At 38.8% G+C, this 21,784-nt stretch overlaps 1 protein-coding gene across 2 annotated transcripts in view; it reads right to left on the bottom strand.

Moving 5' to 3' along the window:
- Window positions 1-18,529, bottom strand: part of NPTN (neuroplastin) — a 69,941-nt gene extending 51,412 nt beyond the window's left edge. The window contains exon 1 of one of the 2 annotated variants that reach the window (XM_080807574.1): window positions 18,258-18,529. In XM_080807574.1, the coding sequence (XP_080663700.1) occupies window positions 18,258-18,348 (91 nt within the window). In that variant the 5' untranslated portion in view covers window positions 18,349-18,529. The remainder of the gene's footprint in view (window positions 1-18,257) is intronic. The other variant, XM_080807575.1, reaches the window with a different exon arrangement.
- Between the last annotated feature and the right edge of the window lie 3,255 nt (window positions 18,530-21,784).

Raw genomic sequence — 21,784 nt, 5'->3', positions numbered from 1 at the left:
ACTATTTTCTAACTATTCTTTAAAAAAATAAAAATAAAAAAAACCCGAGAAAATTACTAACAGATAACTGAATGTCTCTGAAAACAAATTCATTATAACAGCACCTAACCTTTACTGGTCATTTATATGTGTCAAGCATGGTGCAAAGTATATTATATAATCTAACTCACTTCATTAAAATACAGTCTACTGCTTAAAGTCCTTGTTGCCATTCTACAGATATGCAGAAGCAGGATGCATACCTTGGCAGTTAAGATTCCAGAGTTCAAAACACTACACTATTTTGCTTTATTTTTCTACATATATTTTTCTATATACATTACATAATCCAAAAACATTTTATCTTAGAATGACTACCACACAGTGTATTCTACTTCTCCCTCGTCAATGTTCCCTGTTCAGGCCTTTATCAATTTACAACCAGCTCCAATTATCTAAGTTAACTATATGGAAATTCTATATGGGTCTATAAATTTAAAAAGCATTTGGCATTACTAACTGTAGCCTATTGTTTTAAGTTGGTGTTCCTAACTAGCAAACTGGAACTTAGTAGATTTCTAGTTCTTACTGGCAGATCCCCAAGGTGGTTGCTAAAACCACACATCCTGAAGATCTCCCTCCCACAGAAGGATGAAAACTAACAGCACTTTCAATCCTTTACCAGGCAGGGACTTAACAGCATACCTCTGCACTCTTATTCCTGTGCATATTCTCGGATTTCAAAACTCAAGGCAAGTGACAAGCAGGTCTTTCTCATGAAGAGTCTGACAAATCTTGCAATAAAAATTATTTTACCAAGTGATAGGATGATTATCTTTGCCCTATTTTATAGATTCTACCTTAAAGAGATCATGTCTTCTTCTGGTCTTATGTCAACTATGGACAAATCTATTAGTAATCACTGATTTGCAAAGTATCCACAGGACCGCTCCCAGGCAGCTATCAAGACTGAGCAAGAAGATCGTGAACCAAAGGTAAGATACCTTGTGCAAAAAAAAAAATTTTTTTTTGTTTCAGTAGTAGGTCCACAAAACAGGTCACCCATATTGATCAATTTTAAAATTGTGCTCCTCCAACCCTAAGGAGTTTTTGAAATAATTAGGAGATTCCCTCCCCTCCTAAACAGCTCTACTTTTATCTCATTAACAAACTTAGATTCTACTTAATTTTTAAATAAAAAGAAAAAATTTTTCCGCTGCTAAGAGTTGAAAACTTAAATCTAATTCTTGCCCCAGACTGACACTTAACATATACCATGGTCCAAAAAGGTTCTCTTCAGTTGCAGCGCCCTTACTAGAATCCAAATATTCTGAATCCTGTTCACTAACATTCTATCCACTAAAATCTGCTCTCTATTTGATTGCTCAGGAAATCCCAAAATCCAGTCAACAATCCAAATCTGTTTTTTTTCTCCTTTCACAATTACTTATTTGTACTCTGATCATCTTGTTTCAGGTCTTCAGTACCTCCTAAGTCCATGATTACATAGTACCCCCACCTCCACAATGAGGTGGAAGATCAGGTTATTTACTTACCTAGTCTCCCAAACACCAGCAAAATATTGCTGCTTCTCTTGAAAAGGGACAGCAAAATTGAATCCAGAATGCTTCCACTAAAAATTAGCAGAGTTGTCCCAGGAATTATCCACATGGCTACAATATTAAATGTGTGAACATTCAAGATTTCTGACAAAAAATATGTCTCAGGATAAAAATAGAGTAATATATCATTCCTTTTCATTTAACAAAGCTTTTTTCCCTGTTTGGAATGAGAAAGGCTCTCTCAGCGGACCAAGTTCAATAAAAAGAATTCAGTCATCATCAAAATAATTCCCTTCAGTGACACTGAGTAACAACAGATGTATTCTAGAGACTCCACATATACTTAAATAAATGAGAATATCTGTTACTCCAACTGCCATATTCAAAAAAGGAAAGCTATAAATACCAAGATAAATTATATCATAATTAATACTACTAGAGCTTTACAGTCTATAAATTGTCTACATAAAACAAGCTTTGAAAGGGTACACAACAGACTACTAACAGTGCTTGTTTCTGGGGAGTGGGAATCATGGCATAAAAGGAGGAACTTTAACATTTTACCTTCTACACCCAGGTATTATTTCAAACTACCATGTAAGAAAGTACTTTCATAATTTTTTTAATCCAGTAACTTCCCCTTTTTTCAAAAACAAATAATTCCATGTCAAAATGGTTAACAAACTATCCCAGGCAGGAAGATTTATCCTCCCTGTCTGCTAATATTCCCTCCTATAGTAAGTTATATCTATCCTTTGAAAATTCAACCGGATGAAAACTTCATTTTATGTACATATGGCTGACAAGTTTATGTATCCAGTTACTTCAGGCTCACCTGGTACTACTGGGCCTGTCAAAGTTTTTCCAATGGTATATTTTGAGAATTTAAGAGTTGATACAATTCTTGAGCTGTTTCAGTGACAAAAGCGATGTGGGAAGCAAAGGTAGAAGAAAAATTACCAATTTCCTTACTACCTATAGCCCACTGACAAGTCCTTGAAACAGGCAGAGTGACATCCCTCTAGAGACTCAACTGCCTCACTGTTAATACTTTGCTAAAGGCAGGCAAAAGGCAATCCTAGCCCGACCACCCACCCCCACCCCCACCACCAGGATCCTGTAAGTCTACTTCAATGTATAAAAATTCCTTTGGAAACGTCCTTTATCTCTAAACCCCCCAAGATAGGTTTTGGCAATCAACCCCCAAGCATGTGGCCCACCAATACACATCTGAAGGGTCTCATGACTAAGTTTTTACTGGTCGGTAAGAAATTACCTTTTCCCAAAAATAGCTAGCTGTCTCAAGGTCCTGGAAACCTTGCTTCCAAAATTCCTTACAGACTTATGCTATCTCTAACCACCCCCCACCACACAACTTGAAAGTGTATAATGGGCTATTCCTCATGACCTCGGTGAAGCTCTTTCTTCCCATGGGTCCTATCCCCGTGCTTTAATAAAATCACCTTTTTGCACCAAAGACGTCTCAAGAATTCTTTCTTGCCTGTCAGCTTCGAACCCTAACATCGTCTTTCCTACATCAGAAATGACAGTGTTTCATAACGGTAAGGTGACACTTTAAGACACTACTAAAAACACATTCCACTCAAATTCTTTCCCATTCTGACTTTAAAGCTACTAAAATACACATACCTGTTACTGAGATACAAATGCTAGCCATCTCATACTTCTAATGGTAATTTCTTGGCAATTTTTAATTTCTCAGCAATTTAAACTATAGTTTAATGTTGTTCCTAAAGTAAAAACTATTATTCTGTATACTCTAGTGTTATTTTTTTTCTTTAATACACATCAAAATTTACCCTTTCATCCTACAGCTGTAAAATCTGATTACCCCTAGCACCACCCCCACCCCATAATTGAATTTTAATGTCTACCTGCCACTGGGTAGCAAATTATATGCTCCATAGGCAGACATTTCAGAATGTTTCATGTGCACTCCACAGTAAGTGGTAGCTTTGCAGGGAAGCACTAAAATTTACCAGTCCACAGCCAAGTACCTTATAGTTCATAATCAATATTCATTACTAGCCACCTGCCTAGAATTCTTTCTGCCTTGATGTCCTCAGTTCTATAAGGAATAAATTTTCTTTGTGACTAGACCTCAAAGACTATCTGCGCTGTTTCTGAAAAATATGGACATTATGACCTTAAAACATTTTAAGAACATGTTAGAAAAAGCTCCATCTTACAAGAATCATTAAACAGCTATTAGGAAAAGCAAAAATACCCAGAAGTCACAATATGCAAATACTCCAGCTCAAGAACATGAGTCAACTAAACTTTGCATATGACAGGCAAAATAGAATTTGCTACCCCTCTGCCTCAAAAAGATCCAAGTAAAACAGGACAAAGAATTTAGAAGTATCAAATGTTTATCTAGAAACAATGGAAGATACCAGAAAGGACAGGCCAAGTAGGTACAGAAAAGACCAAAATTAAGACAGAAAAAATAGGGGGGAAAAAGGACTCAAAAAAACTAAATATATGCCATATATACATGGTACTTAATTATATATACACAATTAAACCATAAAGCTCTTAAAAAGGACTCAAAATCATACTGTGGAGGAAAACAGACGAACAACAGAATTCTGAGGACAGGAATAAAGCACATGCTTTCTTGTATTGCCTTAATCATTTAGGTCCCTGTCTTAATGCCTAAAGTTAAAAAGAAAAGAGTTTTCTGCTGCTAACGTATGAAGACAAGATGTAGAGCAAGACATAGATGCCTTTAAAGCATTTTACAAGAACCAAGAAAACGTGGAACTTTTAAAACCTTCACTGAACAACTGGGAGAAAAGCACACACGTGAGTTTCCTAGTAACAATCATGTTGCTAAATTTCTAGCTCAAGCAACAACTCTAAAAATATGTCACTACTATGGCATAATCTAATTTTGAAGGTGCAATAAAGTACTGTAGTAGTAGCAATATTACCCACTCTACCGTTACTTCAAAAATAAATAGCATTGCAGGGCACCTGGGTGGCAAAGTCAGTTAAGTATCCAACTCTTGGTTTTCACATAGTCATGATTTCAGAGTTGTAGAATCAGGACCAAAGTCAGGGTCTGTGCTCAGTGAAGTGTCTGCTTGGGTTTCTTTCTCCCTCTCCTTCTGCTCCTCCCCACCCCATGCACTCTTGCAAATAAATAAATAAATAAGTAAAGAGATAGATAGACAGCATTGCTAAAAACATCCTCGCTATGCTAAAGTTGAAAAAACAACCTGAAAGACTAAGGAGGTTGATCATTTGGAGTTAGCATGTTTAGTGTTTGCAACACACTCCAAAGACCTTAAATGGTTGATGGATTGCGCGTTAACCAAAAAAATTCATTTTAATTACCTCCCTGCTTCTATTAAAAATAGAAGGGGACTAATATCTCCCATATTGGATTTCAAATTTCATAATCATTTCACAATAGAAACACACAGCTACCTTTCAGATTAAAAAGTAAACCAAAATAACTGAAAGAATAATAGTGAAAGAAACTGTTATTAAACACACACGTGTGTCTGGTACCACGCTAGGTGATTTACATTTGCAATCCCATTCTAACACTACTCTATGAGGTGTGTATTCACCTAATTCACAGATAAGGAAACAGGGATTAAGAGAATTGCCAAGGGGCACATGGGAAGTCATGATCCCAAGGGACTAGGATCAAGTCCCACACTAGGCTCCCTGCTCAGTGGAGAGTCTGCTTCTCCCTTTTTTCTCCTTCTGCCTCTCTCCCTGCTCCTGCTTGCGCGCACGCTCTCGCTCTCTCGCGCGCTCTCTCTCTCAAATAAATACATCTTAAAAAAGAGAGAAAGAGAATTGCCAAAAATCAGGACTCCAAATGTCTTAGGTTTCAAAATTCATAATATAGTCTCTTTCGGTAAAGAGCATGCAAAACAGGCCTCTAGTGAGCCAGGTCCAGGGATTCTCAACATCCCACAAAACAGGAAACATCTTAAACAACAAAGAATTGTCCCTCTTCCTACACAACTTTCAAATGGCATTCAATATGAAAAACTTGTTCTGGGCCTAGAACCTAACTCTTTTTTAAATATAATACATAAAGCATTCTTACATGGTTTTAATCATCACTCAATTTTCCAGGAATGTAATTACCATGTAGAGTGAGAACAGACTGGACTTTGTTTCATTTGGAACTTTACCAAAAGTTGCTCACCTTCTCAGAAAATGACATTGTCAACGGCAGTGCCACCTGTGGTATTTGAGTCACCTTTATAGCAAGACTATGTCAGTCTGCCTTTGTAACTGTCACATTCTTGATTTTTCTATATATGGATATAAACAGCAGGCTACCTCATTGCCTTCCTGTGCAGCCATACCTGAACATTTGGACCAAACTATTTTATTATTAGTTATGTTCTCCTTTATATTACATTTAGGGCATTACATTTTTTTTTCTTAATGTGTAGGGAGGGTAAAACATCTAGGAACCTCATCCAGGATACTAAAGGAGAGTTACAAAAATGTGTTAAGAAAAAGGACACAATGGGACGCCTGGGTGGCTCAGTTGGTTAAGCGGCTGCCTTCGGCTCAGGTCATGATCCCAGCGTACTGGGATCAAGTCCCACATCGGGCTCCTTGCTCGGCAGGGAGCCTGCTTCTCCCTCTGCCTCTGCCTACCACTCTGCCTGTGCTCGCTCACTCTCTCTAACAAATAAATAAATAAATAAAATTTAAAAAAAATTTTAAGAAAAAGGACACAAAATACACTTGACTTTACTTTTTGTCATCTATCTAGGGCAAGGAGGGAATGGGGATAGGGAGGTAACAGGATGTCCCTACAACCAGATTTAACTTGAAATGACAGCAGGACTGAGAAGCATATTTCAAAGATTACAGAAATTCAGTATCAGCCTCCCCCAGGAGAGGGAGGATAATTCAGTGAAACACATCATCATCATCATCATCATCATGCACCTGGGTGGCTCAGTAAGTTAAGTGTACAACTCTTAATTTCAGCTCAGATCATGATCTCCATTCTGGGTGTGGAGCCCCGCTTAAGATTCTCTCTCTCCCTCTCCCTCTGCCCCACCCTCAACTCTAAAAAGAATAAAATAAAATAAATAAAATAAAATGCACATTCTAAGATACACTCATCATTTGTCAGAAAAAACAACCTTGAAATAATCTTGCCCTTCTCATTAGCATTTCATTTTCCTCTTCAATTTCCTATGAATCACCAGAGCTGCAGTTAACCTATAAGTGTAAATACTTTATAAAGTACAAGACCCTATAACTCAAAGCTATGCATACATGCCACTTAACAATAGTTTATAAAGCACTTTCCCACACATTATCATTTAATTTAATGAGAACCCCATGGATTAAGTACTAACCTAATTTTAACAATGGAAAGCATAGCAACTAAAATGGAAGTAGGAATTCAAGACTACTCCCAAATCCAGTGCTTTTTCTATTCAACTACACTGCCCCACAAAATAACATCTTTAACACAGTTTTTATTTACATTTTACATTCACAGTGGGAATAGAGTATCAGTTTATCCTGTAATATGGTCTCCAACTGAGTTTAGACATCAAATTTAAACTACACTAATTTTCTAGTTTCATAAAAACCATGAATTATTTTGAACACCTCTTAAAACTGCCTTAAATATATTTCAAATAAATATGTGTAAGTATAAGTATGATCACACTTTATGCTACTTAATATCATTCACCCTGGAACCTACTTTTTTAAAAATTTCTTTATTTGAGAGAGAGAGAGAGCGCGCGCGCCCTATCACAAGCAGGAGGGGCAGAGGAAGGAGGAGAACAGAATCTCAAGCGACTCTCTGCTGAGCATGAAGCCCAGTGGGGGCTAGATCCCAGGACCCCAAGATCATGACCTGAGCTGAAAACCAAGAGTCAGATGCTTAACTGACTGTGCCACCCAGGTGTCCCCACCCTGAAACCTGCACATTGTTCAATTCTTGTTATTCTTATAGCTATCTCACCCTGGCCCACACCACAAAGACAGAAGGTAAAATCTCTTACACTGAATTACTAATACATAGTGACACAACTCTGGTCAAAGACCTTGTAACTAAAGCTCATGGAACCATGATTTTTCTTAGTATTAAAACTTAACTGTAAAGAAATCACATTCCTCAACTACAGAGCTAACATCTACTTTCTGACTCTCTAAATCAGGTGGTTATAATTCAGCAAGTGAGGGTGTGTGGCCAGTCACATCTTCATTCATACATTTCTCTTCTTCCATGCTAAGAATGCAAATTTATTCCAAGCCCCAGAGTAAAAATCTGAAAAATAACGATCCTTGAACGAAGGGCCACAGAATCATCTTTATCATAAACGCTCAGGCAATAGTGACCTACATTTTAAAATATTTCAGGAAAGCAGAAGAGAGGGGAGTTGATAAAATAACCACCTAAGAGCTTGTGCACACATCCTTCCTGAAAATAGCTTCAATTTTTAAAGAATAAATAAAAAAACTATTCTGCCAAATATAACAGAATTGAAGAAAACATATATAGAAACATGATGTAACCAAAATAAAAAACTACCCTAAACTATATTTTCTCACACAAAATTTGCAATATGACAATATGCAAATTTTAATATGACAATTTTGGTCATATTAAATCTACTTTAAAAAGATTTCTTTTAACACACAAAACTCACCAAATTACAAGATGCTTTGTCACTTAAGTTCTAAATGGAAAACCAAAATAGAAAAATAGAAAAAAAAAAGACATTAATGTTGCCAGATTTAGCAAAAAAAAAAAAAATTTGTTGTTGTTTATCTGAAATGCAAATATAACTGAGCATCCTACATTTTATCTGGCAACCCTATACTCTGAACTGATTAAAGTGAGCTCCTACCTCTCCCAAAGTATTACAGCATCAGCTCCCACTCAAAGAACAAGCTAGGCTTCTATCACAGAAGAATTTTAACCAATGAAGTCTTAACGAGTTAGTCGGGCAGTTGATAAGGCTTTCTTAGAGCTGACATTTACCATATAAAAAACAACGCCTGTTTCCTAAGAGCCAAAGGTTAAACTTTTCCTAGGTTCCATGCAATATGAACTCTTAAAGAGTTTAATATTTCTAAGTGTAAAACCCAAATTTGAAAAGATGCGTAACGTAGGTTTTTTGTAACTAAACTAAAAAAAGTTGTTCATAAAGACTATAATAAGCAGAATCCTATTTTCAGCATTACAAGCAGATACTAAAAGCTACTTTAATGGATTCCAAAGTTCATTTGCCATTTTTCTTGAATTCATAATCATAGAACTTTGGTGTTGGAAACTAATTTCTGACCCTTCAGAAACTTCTGGAAGTCCCATTTCACTTCATATTCATTTCCATAAAAGTTTTTTTTTTTCTATTACTGAGCTCTTAAACAAGTACTAGATGTAACAGAGAGCCTCCCTTTTGTTTTATGAGGCCCCTCTCTCCTCTCAACCTCTTGTCCTACTTATAAACAGCTCTGACAATGAGAGAGTGCAAATAACTATTCCTCTGCTAGTTTCATTAACATCATCTTCTTAATACTAAATCTATACTTTTCCTCCTCGTGCTCTAGGCCACTGCTCTATGATACAGCCCATCCATCTTTGGAGACTGCCTAATTCCCTTACTTCATTTACAGTGCTAGCTTGAAGGTATTAATAGATAATCATATCCCCCTAGTGCTCCCTTTTCCTAAATTTAGCTCCTTCAGGCTTTTCTCCTAAGGCTTACGCTACCATCAATGTAGAATTATCTGCATGTTATCTTAAATGTGGTTGAAAAGTGTTCATAATTATTTGGAGTTTTATCCTAGTAAGAAAACAGTAACACTGTTAGCAGTACCAGATCCCTGAAGTTATCTGAAACCTCGTTATAGTTGCTCTTTTCTAGGTAGCAGTTTCCTGGTTTGCATTAAGGCCATTTATTTCATCTTCCTTGGTGAATGATTTGATATTCAGCATTAACTAATATAATTTCAATGCTGGAGCTGCTATGTTATTTTTCCAGTTGTTCCACAATGTCCAGAACTCCACACAGTGTCTAAAAATGAGTAAACCTGCTACTCTAGGATCTTAAACATGAAAGCCTAATGATGCTTCAGTGATGCTTCTGTTTTCTTTTTCCCTCCTTCCCTGTGGCCAGTACTCAAGTCATTCTCTACTCACCAGCAAAGTGCCTCAGACAATGGCATCAGAGGAAGCATTCAGTTCTGAATAAACAGGCAGTGCTCCCAGTCCTGTACTCAAACAATAATTCAAAGGCAGATTCTATAATAAGCAACAGAAGTTCTCATTTAAAAGGACAACTAAAGGGGCACCTGAGTGGCTCAGGTCTGAGACCCATGTCCTGCGTTGGGTCCTGGCTTCAGCAGGGAGCCTGCTTGAGATTCTATTCTCTCTCCCCATCTGTCTCTCCACCCTGCCCCACCATGCACTCAATCTCTCTCTAATAAATCTCAAAAAAAAAAAAAAAAAGTAAATAAAAGGACAATTAAACATACTAGAAAACTTGTGCTTTGATTATAATATTCAAAATACTATAGCTTCACCTATGTCCCAAGTTCAGATAGGAAAAAAAAGTCAATATTATAGGCAAATGCCTGATGAAAATCCTTATATTATTCTAGACTACCATAGCATATAAAAAAATAAAACAAAACAACCCAAAACTACGCCATACGAGAAAATGCTGTTGAGTCTCACTATCCATTAATGAATTATGAAATCAAGGTAGGTCACAATAGTTTTCTTCATATGCATTAGAATGCACATATTATACAAAATGTTACATACTTACGCATATACTTTGTCACAAAATCTGTACTTCTGGATCACAATGTGAAAGCCTTTTTCTAAACAGCTTTTATATTTTTAGAATCATTGCAACATAATTGTGAACGAAATTATTACCATTTTATTAATATGAGCTAATCCCTACTAAATGCATTTCAGTATCTAGAAAATTTTAGTTTGTAATGTTTACTTTTCAGGTTATTTTTAAATTAATAAGCAGCAAGGATGTATTTATAACTCTTGAAACTAGACGATGAGTATATGGGAGTTTATTACATTATTGAGTCTACTTTTTATATGTTTGAAATTCTAAGAAAAATGTAAAAAAAGAAAACAAGGAAATGGATCTACTTAACAAATAAATACAAAGACGTATAAGGAATAAACTTATAAACTGAGACTTGAACACACCATTTCTAAGGACAATAAACACAGGAACTTCCTCAGATTTAATTCTGGTAATACTTAGATTGCCTTGTTCAACTATAATGGAAAGGTTTAGAGATCTAAAAAAATACATAAGAGACAGGAGAAACAAAGCCATAAACAGAAAACCTCCTCAACAGATAATACAATTATTTAAGTGTGCCTCATTGTCTCTTCATTGCCTCTACAATAGTCAACTACTTTTCAACCAATAGAAAGAACACAAAATATCTACCTACCTGGCAGTGCTTTTCATTTCTTAAAATGTTTAATTCACACTGGCAATTTTCCCAGTGAGTTTAATATAAGAGCTCTGTAACACACCATTCTGCCTTCCTTGAAACAAAAACTACAAATGTTGTCTGAAGTAGGCTTACAGGCAGTTGGATTACAAAACAGTGCATGCCTCAAAAATCAGTTTTTCTTATTTCCAAAAAGTAAGTTTCTAAACACTTATTAAAACATAAAGCATTCTCTCCCTAGGCCCTTTATGCATTAGAACTACCTTAAACTATAAGGTCAATTGTGTAATTTTAGAAATGGAAGGGAATTTAGACATCAGTCGAAGTGGTTTTTCAAATACTGTATCGGGAAGAAAAGAAGAATCAGTGGCATAACAATTTATATACCCAAGCACACTTACTTTTTTACTGTATCATACTGCATATGGAACATTTTATTTTGCCTTGTTAGTATTCTATCAGAAAAGGACTTGACATTTTGTCTTGTACAGTATTTTACATTTAATCACTTTTAGAATGTAAGTATACACCTGGATAGAATTAAAACTATTGGTACAATCTGTAACTTAATGTTTTCTGATAATATAAACTTACATAATATATAGAACCCTGACACTTTCAGAATAATTTCACATCAGGTCATTTATAGTTCACTGTCTAGTCAATTTGAAGCAATTCTTGGGTGTAATGCTATAAACTAAGATAAAACAAAGGGAAACAAAACCTATCAAAACTGATATATTTCTGGAAAATACCCTAAAATACACCACAAACTTATAGTAATTAGGATTATCTGGAAAGCAAGCCAGTCTTAAAACATTCCATAACTGTTTTCAGAAATGCAAAAGAATACCATTCACTACTTTTTAGTACAAGGAACTTAACACAAGAAGTTTCCATCAAAGCTGACCACAATCTGTTTTAATGAAGAGATAGGACCACGTTTTTTAAACCTGAAACAACAAAAACAAGAAACAGAAAACCCACAGGTGGGTGAGGAACCCTGAACACATCTCCCACTAACTTACTATATGCAAATAAATTTTGATACTTATGAAATTCTTTAAACCCCATTTCTACACAGACCAATTAAAAGTTCTGAGCAATCAGGTCAAAATAACCTCATTAATCAGGTTTGATTAATAAATGTGTATCTTTGTATTTACATAAAAACAAACAAAAAGGCCTACTCTCAATTTTAGGTAACATAGTAAACTGGAATGAGGTACAAATCTTTACTCCCTCTCCTAAACTGAATAAATTTTTGAAAAACAGATAACATTCTATATAGAGATAATATTTTTACATAAGATCACTGCAATATTTCACTTTAAACTCAGTGAGAAGTCTATATTTTATATATGTACACACACACAACCCTATAAAATCTAACAGTTCATAAATCAGCTAATTTTTACTGGAGAGGTTTCCTACTTTCCCAAAGCTAATCCTTACTAACTAAAATTAGGAATTCTGAAAAAAAAATCTACAAAAACCTCACAAACAAGTTTAAAAATGGATTATCTAAGGTGCTGAAAATTAAACTCCATGTCATCATTGGCATTTAAAAAAAATTCATATAAAATGATAATGTTTTGTTTAAAGACACACAATGAAAGGCAAGTCAATTGTTCACAGAAGGTGATTTAATACCATTTTTTTTTAAACATTGATATGTGAATTTACTTTAGAGGTCCCAGCTCTATTTTCTGACAGATTCTATTCTTCCAGATGCTCCTCAAATGAAGATTTATTCCTCAGTCTTACATCCTACTTTTCTCCTTGTACTACTGAAGCCTTTCTCGTCTTTCCCTTTCTCTTATAACTTCATTCTCTACCTCTGATCCTGTCCAGATTGTGCTCTCACTGTAAACAAAAAAGGAACAGATGCAGAAAATTCTTCACAGAATTAACTTCTTCCAAAACTTATCTGCATAATTTTACTCAAACTTTTATTGAACATCTCCTGCAAAATAGCCAACATTGTTTTCCTACACTTCGTTTGTGTAGATGCTAGCTACTTGTTACCTTCCCAAACTGTCTTGTAAACAAAAACTTTTACATAGATTCAGCAAAGTATGGATTTTACAAAAATGTAAAGATTTTACATTCATCTTATTTTGAAAAAGTACCTCAAACTAAGTAAATGAAAACATGTCCAAATCGGTGGAACACATATCTGGTCATATCTGCTCATCTCTGCAAACCCAGTTAAAAAATCACTTTTATTTAAAAAAATAATAAAGAATATACAGTAACATTTTGCCTTTTACTTATGTCTAAAGATATCCTCTAGAGAAAATATTTCACGTCAAAACTGTATTGAGAGGGGCGCCTGGGTGGCTCAGGAGGTTAAGCCTCTGCCTTCGGCTCAGGTCATGATCTCAAGGTCCTGGGATTGAGCCCTGCATCGGGCTCTCTGTTCAGCAGGGATCCTGCTTCCCCCTCTCTCTTTGCCTGCCTCTCTGCCTACTTGTGATCTCTCTGTCTCTGTCAAATAAATAAATAAAATCTTTAAAAAATAAATAAATAAAAATTAAAAAAATGTTTAAAAACTGTATTGAGAAAAAGAAAGGGATTCTTTCAAGACAAAATAGTCTAATTTCTCATAAGGATTTGTATAACTCACTCAAAGTCAGGCCTGCATTGATCTTCACTCTTAATTTCTGGCAAATGTTTGGACTGTGGAGCACTTTTATATCTAAGGGCTTTTATTTCCTTTCGTTGTTTTAAACCTCGGTGTATTAATAGGTCAGCTTTATTAAGTCTGACAACACAAAAACCCCATCTGCATCTCTCATTTGAAACCAGTAACCTTGAAAAACAGAGACTAAGAGCCCAGGAAGGATCCTGACTTAGTACCATGACCTTTCCACCTGATACCCAGGACCAATTTTTCATGCCTAGGTGCTCCATCCTATCAGTAGTGACACTTGTCAGTTCCCTGAGAGACTAGAGGCTTATAATCTCTTTAGGAAATGCTTTATTCCAAGGCAAACTATTTCTTCTGGTCATTTAAAATCTTACTCGGATTAATTACATTAAGATCTCTTGCTTGACATCTAGCATGTCATTTGCACCACAGATGCTGTAGGTAACATCTGTCTTCTGTCACTCATTTCAGTTCACCCAAAGAGATGAACAATCAACAGCAAGTACATGCCTAAAAACATACTCAGGGAGAGAAAATTGCCAAACCACTAAAGCAAACAGCACTCGACAGAAAAGAAAAAGATTTGTGAATCATCTATTGCTAATACTGGCATTGTTACAAATGACAATGTTCACAACTATCTAGTATCACCTAGCAAAATGGTCCCTTAAAATTTCACTCATTAATAATAAAATTCATTAGACTCCTTATTTTCTCCCACTGAGCCCTGTTAATTACCCAATTTTATATTTTCAGTATGAAGGTATTGCATTTTTACTCTCCACTCCACATTCATTCATTAGTTAACATCTCCAACACTCCCACTGTGTGCCAGGCACTACACTCTGCTTCCCTTTTTCACAACAATGGGATTCTATGAAAAGATGATACCTAAACCATATGAAAGATATTTAGTTCACTGAAAGAAAAAGCCCATGAAATCTCCCGGACAATGAAAATATGAACTTCCTCATCTGAATTTGCAACTGCAGACACAGTGCAGCTGGTCATTTAAAGTTACATAAGCAAAAGCACAAATCTCTGTTCAGGGCCTTCAAAATGGCCTACTTAATTTTATTCAAGATAGTGAGCAGCATTAACAATTAAGTGCTCAACATATACATGATAAAAACAAGTAATTAATAATGTTACTTTTTAAGGGATAACAACAGTAACAGCAAACACTGTAGTGAGCAAACATTTAGTACATATAGTTACTGTTATGCTACATAATGTAGCATATGGCACATATAGTAACATATAGTAACATATGTTACATATAGTAACAAGTGTTACATATAGTAAAAATTCACTCCCTACTGAAACTCACTATATATGCCAGGCAGAAATCTAAGTGCTTTATACCATTATCTCATTTAATCTTCCCATCATCCCTAAGAGACTGGCGTTATTATAAACTTCCTTTTACAGATGACTAAACCGAGGCTTGGCAGTATTAAGCACTTCATATAAGATAACTTAGCTAGAAGAGCTGCGACTCAAACCCAGGTCTATCAGGATCCAGAGGCTGCTCTTGATCACCATATAGTATCGCTTGGTTTACACTCATTCAATTTTAAAGTCTAAAGTTTTTGAACGTCGTATCAGAAAGGTTACTTTTTAAAACAAGTTTCTTCCTCTAAAATGAGTTACATCTTTCTTGATATATACAAAAACCAACACCTTAACTAAGGATTTTACTTTGAACTGTGGTCCTACAAGGCTAAAATTTGGATGAGAAAGTCCATCTGAATGAAAGCCTTGAGTCTCTTGGGTCACAGCTGAGAAGCAAGAGGCTTTGAGGGTCATCAGTCCAAACTCCTCATTTTAGGAAAATGAAAGAGACCTTTTGAAAAACATATATAGGGGCGCCTGGGTGGCTCAGTGGTTTAAAGCCTCTGCCTTCGGCTCAGGTCATGATCTCAGGATCCTGGGATCGAGCCCCGCATCGGGGTCCCTGCTTGGCAGGGAGCCTGCTTCCTCCTCTCTCCCTCTCTGCCTGCCTCTCTGCCTACTTGTGATCTCTGTCAAATAAATAAATAAAATCTTAAAAAAAAAAAAAAAAAGTGAAAAACATATATAATCAGTCTAAACTACCACATACCTAATCCAGAAACACTTAGGTTTGGGGTTTTTTTTTCCTAAGTCACCATTTTAAGTAAATAAATCTAACATTTTGACATCATACAAATAATGGTATCCATTTCTGATGCACTATAAGAAAATACAAACTCCATGACAAGAGGTCAGACTCTTGTAGGGCTATTATCAATTGAAAGCATTAATCGTATCATAAAACATGTAATAGAAAGCTATAAAATGGCAGTCTTACCTATATGGACTCAAACACACAAAAAAACAGCCATTTCTTCCTTAAATAAAATTTACATTCATTTGGGTCAACTACAGGGCTCAGCTGTGCTTCACCAGTCAGGTCAGATGACTGAATTCAAGCTTATTTCAAGGAAAAGCTGCACTATGCCGTATTTAGAACACATATCACTGAGAATAGCCAGTCGAGTCTTTGGTAGGCCTATCCAAAAACATTGCTTTAGTTGCTAAGAAACTACAATTTCCCCGTATTATAAATCATTGAAAGAAGCTAAGCCACAGCACAGAGATTAAACATGTTAAGATCAAAAATCTCTCACCTATCATGCCAAAGGAAACCATGCTATTTCCACAAATCAAACAGCTGAAATTAGTATTAGGCTCCTTTAAATCATATTGTTAATACAGACTAAAAACTGATGAGACAAATCAGACTAACTCTACCCTGCCTTCCACAGTGGCCTCATGCTTTGGAGGAAACTGAAAAATACCCAACCGACTTCACATATTCAATGCTAGAGACAGAAATATATTTCCTTCCTGACCCCTGCAGTGATAATTCAAGGCCATGAAGCATACATAAGAATTGATTAGTGCAATCTGGTATAGCAAACACCTATATTTAACTGATGGTGATTTTCAATCCTTTACTGATATATTTTCACTGTAATCCTCAGCATTTTAAGCCCAGACTCTCCATAGAATGCTTAACTTCAATGACTCTATCACTGATTTTTTTTTAATGAAAGCATTAAATTCCAGCTATTCCAACAAGAGTAATTTTAAATTGTTCTAGTATAACGAGACACTGATAAATCAGCAATAATAATTTCTAGTTCACTCTCTAGTAAGGACTTCTGTTAAATTCTTTCCTACAAAAATATGTTTAAACCTCTTAAAGGCTGTTCCCACAAAAGCAGAAACTAGTTCTCAGTATTTTTCACCTCTGAAAGATCAATTCAGCAGCTGAGTTGTAACACGGCATCACCAGTCAGAATCTTTTTTGTCTTGATCCCCCATGATCTTCTCGATTTCTCCATCTTCTCTTAAAAAGCTTCCGTTCAAAACCTAATTGTTTCCACTACAGACTGTACACATCTCAGGAACCACTTTCATGGTCCTCAGAAATAATGTCTGTTCTGCTTTGAAACTTTTAGATCTTTAAACCCCACTCTCTCCATCTCCCTGTCTTCAGATTCAGTCCCACCCCTGCAGTTCCAGTTATGTGTCTCTGCCTTCCCAAAGACCTAAACAATATCATACAACACTCGCCACAACTCAGCTCCTCCCGACCCTAACATATTCTCCACACTGCAAACCAACATTACACCCCCGGCTTCCTGTATTTTACTCCCTTTCCTTATTTTGTCTTTCCCCCACCCCCATCTCTGTACCCAGGCACTCTTATTGCTCTAATAAATATTCCCCCTGCCTCAGTTTCAACCCTTTCTCCCCATCCTCTGCTCGTTTTTCCTCTCCTTATTTAGAAACTCCTTTTTGCTCTCCCAACCACTACCCTAGAATGCCCAACACTCCACCCTCCTTAGCAAACCCAGCCCTCTTCCCCCATCTCGTTGAGAGCCACAGCTGTTTCTCTTTCCAGATCCCTTACTGCAGTCAACCCACTACCTTAGCTTTCCACCTACCTTCCCTCCACCTCCATATCCAAGGTTCCGTGAGTCTTTACCCCTCCTTGGGGCTCTAGTACTCTGCTCAGTATTCTTCAGGACTCCCCTCCCCCCAGTGTCTCCCTTATTTATTTATTCATTTTTTTTAAGGGATGTCAGCGGTCTCACGGGGCCCCCGTAGAATCCTAGATGACCCCAGTGCCCGGGACCCCCGTCCTCTTGGGGAGCCTGACACCACTCCCGTCGCCTTAAACATAAATACCTGTATTCTACCGCCTTCTTTAAATGCTGCGCCCCCTCCTCATCCGCCCCCGCTACTCCAGCTCCTCACGTCGGCTTCCCGGTGTCCCCTCCCCGGCTCGCAGCGACGAGCCCCACGGTGTGGAGCCTCTAAGTCCGCAACACCACAGGCTCCTAACGGACGCCCCCACCTCTCGGACCGGCGCCTCGGTTCTCACACCCGCGCCTCTTCGAACTCCCGACCCGCATCTCCCCTCGGGTGCGCAGCCCTTCATACTCTCGGCCGGCCCTCTTCCCCTTGCTCCGGCACCTCCTCGGGCCCGGGACGGCCTCCTCCGGTCGCCGGCGTCCCTCGGCCCCCGCCCGGCCCGCCCCCGGCACCCCGCTTACCGTTCTGAGCGGCGCCTGGCCCTGGGAGGAGGGAGCCAGAGACCAGCAACAGCGAGAGGGCCAAGGCGCTGGGAAGCGACGAGCCCGACATCCTCCCTGCGGAAGACCGAACAGCGAATGGGCCGGGGCCGGAGCCGGGGCCGGGGCCGGGGAAGGGAGGGGAGGGAGGGAGGGGGCGGGCGAGTGCGCGAGGGAGTGAGCGAGGGAGGCAGCAACAGCTAAGCTCCGTCCTTCTCCGTCCTCCTCCTACCGCCGCAGCGCCCAAGCCTCGCGAGATCTTCGCTCCGGGGCCGTGGGCGGTTAAGGAGAGACGGCGGCAAGGCTCGCGAGAAGAGGCGGCCTCGACTGATGCTCCCGCCCCTCAGACCGGTGTCCCGCCCCTGCGGAGGCTGATTGGCCTAGAGCTAGATGGGTCACGTGCCAAGGGCGCTTCTGGCCACGTGACGGGGCGGGGCGGGGCTCCTCCACTCCTTTGGCCCTGGTGGAACCGTAGGCTGTGCTTTCTGCTTACCCTCTGTGAAACGGGAGCGCCCATATACAAGAGGAAGCGCTGGGGACACAATGTGTTTCCTTCTCTCATCCTGCTTTTCATTTGGTGGAGCTCTAGGCCGCTCTGATTGTTTCCAAAGTCCTGTTCGGTCTTCCTTCTGGACTTTGACCTCAGACCCCTACAGGCATCTGGCTCCAACCTTCTACTTTCACCTGTTTTAATCCTCCAGGCATAGTGACGTCCTCCACGAGTTCGATATTACCCTGTGCTTCCTGCATTTGCTCCCGCCCCTTGAGATGTCCTCCTTTTCCGCGCGCTTCTCCTCCTCCTCCCCCATTTTGACCTTATTTTAATTTCACAGAATCTCACGGCCTGAAGTTCAGCTAGCCTAATTGCGCATCCATAGACACTAAATGCTACAAGAAAGTCACCATGTACTAACTTACATGAAGAATCTTCAGAAGCATTTTTATGCAGTGAACATTTATTGAGTACCTGCTGGGTACCAAGTTTTCACATCTGCTGTGAAACCCAGATGTAAAGATTGTCCCCATTTTCGTGAAGTTCACAACCTAATCTGTCAGAGGAACAAGGAAGAGGACGAATGACGGCATAGCAAAACGACCCATAGGAAAGGAGTCAGAGAAGAGTTCTGCCGTGTGGTCGCTACTGTTTGTATGAAATTGAGAAATGCACTTTTTAAGGGTATTTTTTTGAACTGCTATCAGCACCGTCGATCCTTGGCCAACAAAGGAGTTTCCGTAGCTTAGCTCATCTCTGAGTCAGACCAGACATCCTGGGGAGTGTCTGTGGAGTGAAATTGTGAGAAGACAAGTAAACAGTCCTAGTGATCTGACTCAATTCAAAGATAGAGCTTGGGGAACCAGAAGGAAGGAACATTCACCAAGACCTTCACAGGCTCAAGTCAAAGTAGTCTCAAGTTTTCAGCATGAACTGGACAGCTGGTGGTTCCAGACTGAGCTTTCAAGCAAACACTGGGACTACAGCTGAGGCATGTTGCAGATGGAACAGAAACCAATATCCTCCGAGACTTTAGGTGTGTGTGTGACCAAGGGGTTGGCAGGTGTCCTAGGATAAATAGGCCATTCTGCAGACAGCTGTGTATGCAGGGCTGCAGGGCTGCCTGTGGTGAGACGGATTTTCAGCTAGTGGAAATTTGGTGAGATGCAACTATAACCCTAATCAACATCCCCATTTAATTAGGGAGCCTCATAACAAGGGATCCTTGCAAAATGATTGTGCTCATTTTGTGGGTAGAGAAACTGAGGCGAAGAAAGGCGTGACTTGCCCAGGGCCTGAGTGTTACTGGTAATCATTAGTACCACACAGTCTGGTTTGACTCCTTCTGGGCTCATGGCAGGAGTGCATTTCCTTGCCCCCCCTCAAAGTTGGGAGTGGCATGTGACTTGCTTTGACTGGTGAAATAGAAGATGACACATACCATTTTCAAGCAAAAGCATTTCATTACTGTTGCAGACATTAGAGGATGCTCTTCTCCTTGGGAGAAGATCCGCAATGAAGATGTGAAAGCATGTGTCAAAATGAAACATGTCAGCCTGGGTCCCTCAGTTAGCCCAAAAAGCCCAAGCCTCCTGCCAACCAGTGTAAAGCAGATAATGTCTGTTGAGTTAAACACTGAGATTCAGAGGCATTTTCTCCTAGCTATTCTGCTTAGGGGGAAAATGAAATTTAAGTCCATCCCATGACCCCCACGACCCCTATTAGCTGTGTGACATTGGGCAAGTGACCAGATCTCTCCCTATGTATCTGTCAAATGGGGCTAATGATAGTACCTACCTCATAAGATTATAGGAGGAGTAAATGATCCATTTATGTACAATGTTCACATCAGTTTCTGGTGCATATGAATACTCAAATGTTGATTATAACGATAATAAATCTTATTGCTGCTGCTGCTGCTGCTGCTACAATTCTAACTCCAGCCCTATGTTCTTCCCACTATGTCATGCTACTTACAACAAATCATTTGGGGACAAAAGTTTACTTAAGATTTTATTTATTTATATGAGAGGGGGAGAGAGAGAGAGTGCACACACAAGTGAGCAAGCACAAGAAGGGGGAGGGGCAGAGGGAGAGGGAGAAGCAGACTCCCTTGCTAAGCAGGGAGATGACAAGAGGCTCCACTCTAGAACCCTGGGATCATGACGAACTGAAGGCAGACACCTAACCAACTGAGCCACACAGGTGCCCCTGGGAAAAATAAAATTTAAGTATGGTGTTACCATCAACTTTCAAAACCTGCAGTTATGAGGACTCCTTTTACCCTGGAGAAAATATAAAACTCTACATGATAATAGCTGTAATTTTAGACCTCTTTTGTTGAAAAAAATACATGATAACTAAAACCTTTCAACAGCTGAGTAACCTCTTTAAAGGAATTTAGGAGTTTGTGTTTTGTTGTTGTTGTTGTTCTTCTTCCTCCTCCTCTTTTTAGATTTACAGACGCTTAGAATCTCTCTACAAGTGTAGGTATGTGGAAGGATGGCGGAGCTCCTTGCAATATCTCACAAGAGCCCTAGAGGTCCTCAGTGCTCAGGCTGAAACACACTTCTTGGCCTCCAGGGACTGCTTGGAGGTCAGCTTTCCACTATTGACAGCGCCTCCTGGTGGCAAGATCTATAATAAACCATTCCCAGTTGAAAGGTTTTTCGTGGTTTTATTTGATATGGTTCATCGGCCATAAGAAGGATGTCAATAAAATGTAACAGTGATATTACAGTTGACTTGGACCTTCCTAGTGGTCCCCCCCCACGCACCTCCTTCAAAGATCTCTGCTCATTTGAAGTTCTTTCTATTCAGATTTATTACCCTGACCACCCTGATGGCTGTCATCTTCTGACCTCCCACATAATCTTTCCCTGCCCCTTCCACTAGCACCATGCTTGAACACCATGGGTGAGTTCAACATCCACCTTGATGATCTGTTCAATACCCGGGCTTCTCATTCCTTTGATCTTTTCACCTCCAACAACCCTCTTCACTTAGCTACCCTTCC

Source organism: Martes martes (genome assembly GCF_963455335.1).
Source record: "Martes martes genome assembly, chromosome: 7".
Taxonomy (NCBI): domain Eukaryota; kingdom Metazoa; phylum Chordata; class Mammalia; order Carnivora; family Mustelidae; genus Martes; species Martes martes.
This window is presented reverse-complemented; position numbering and strand designations above follow the sequence as displayed.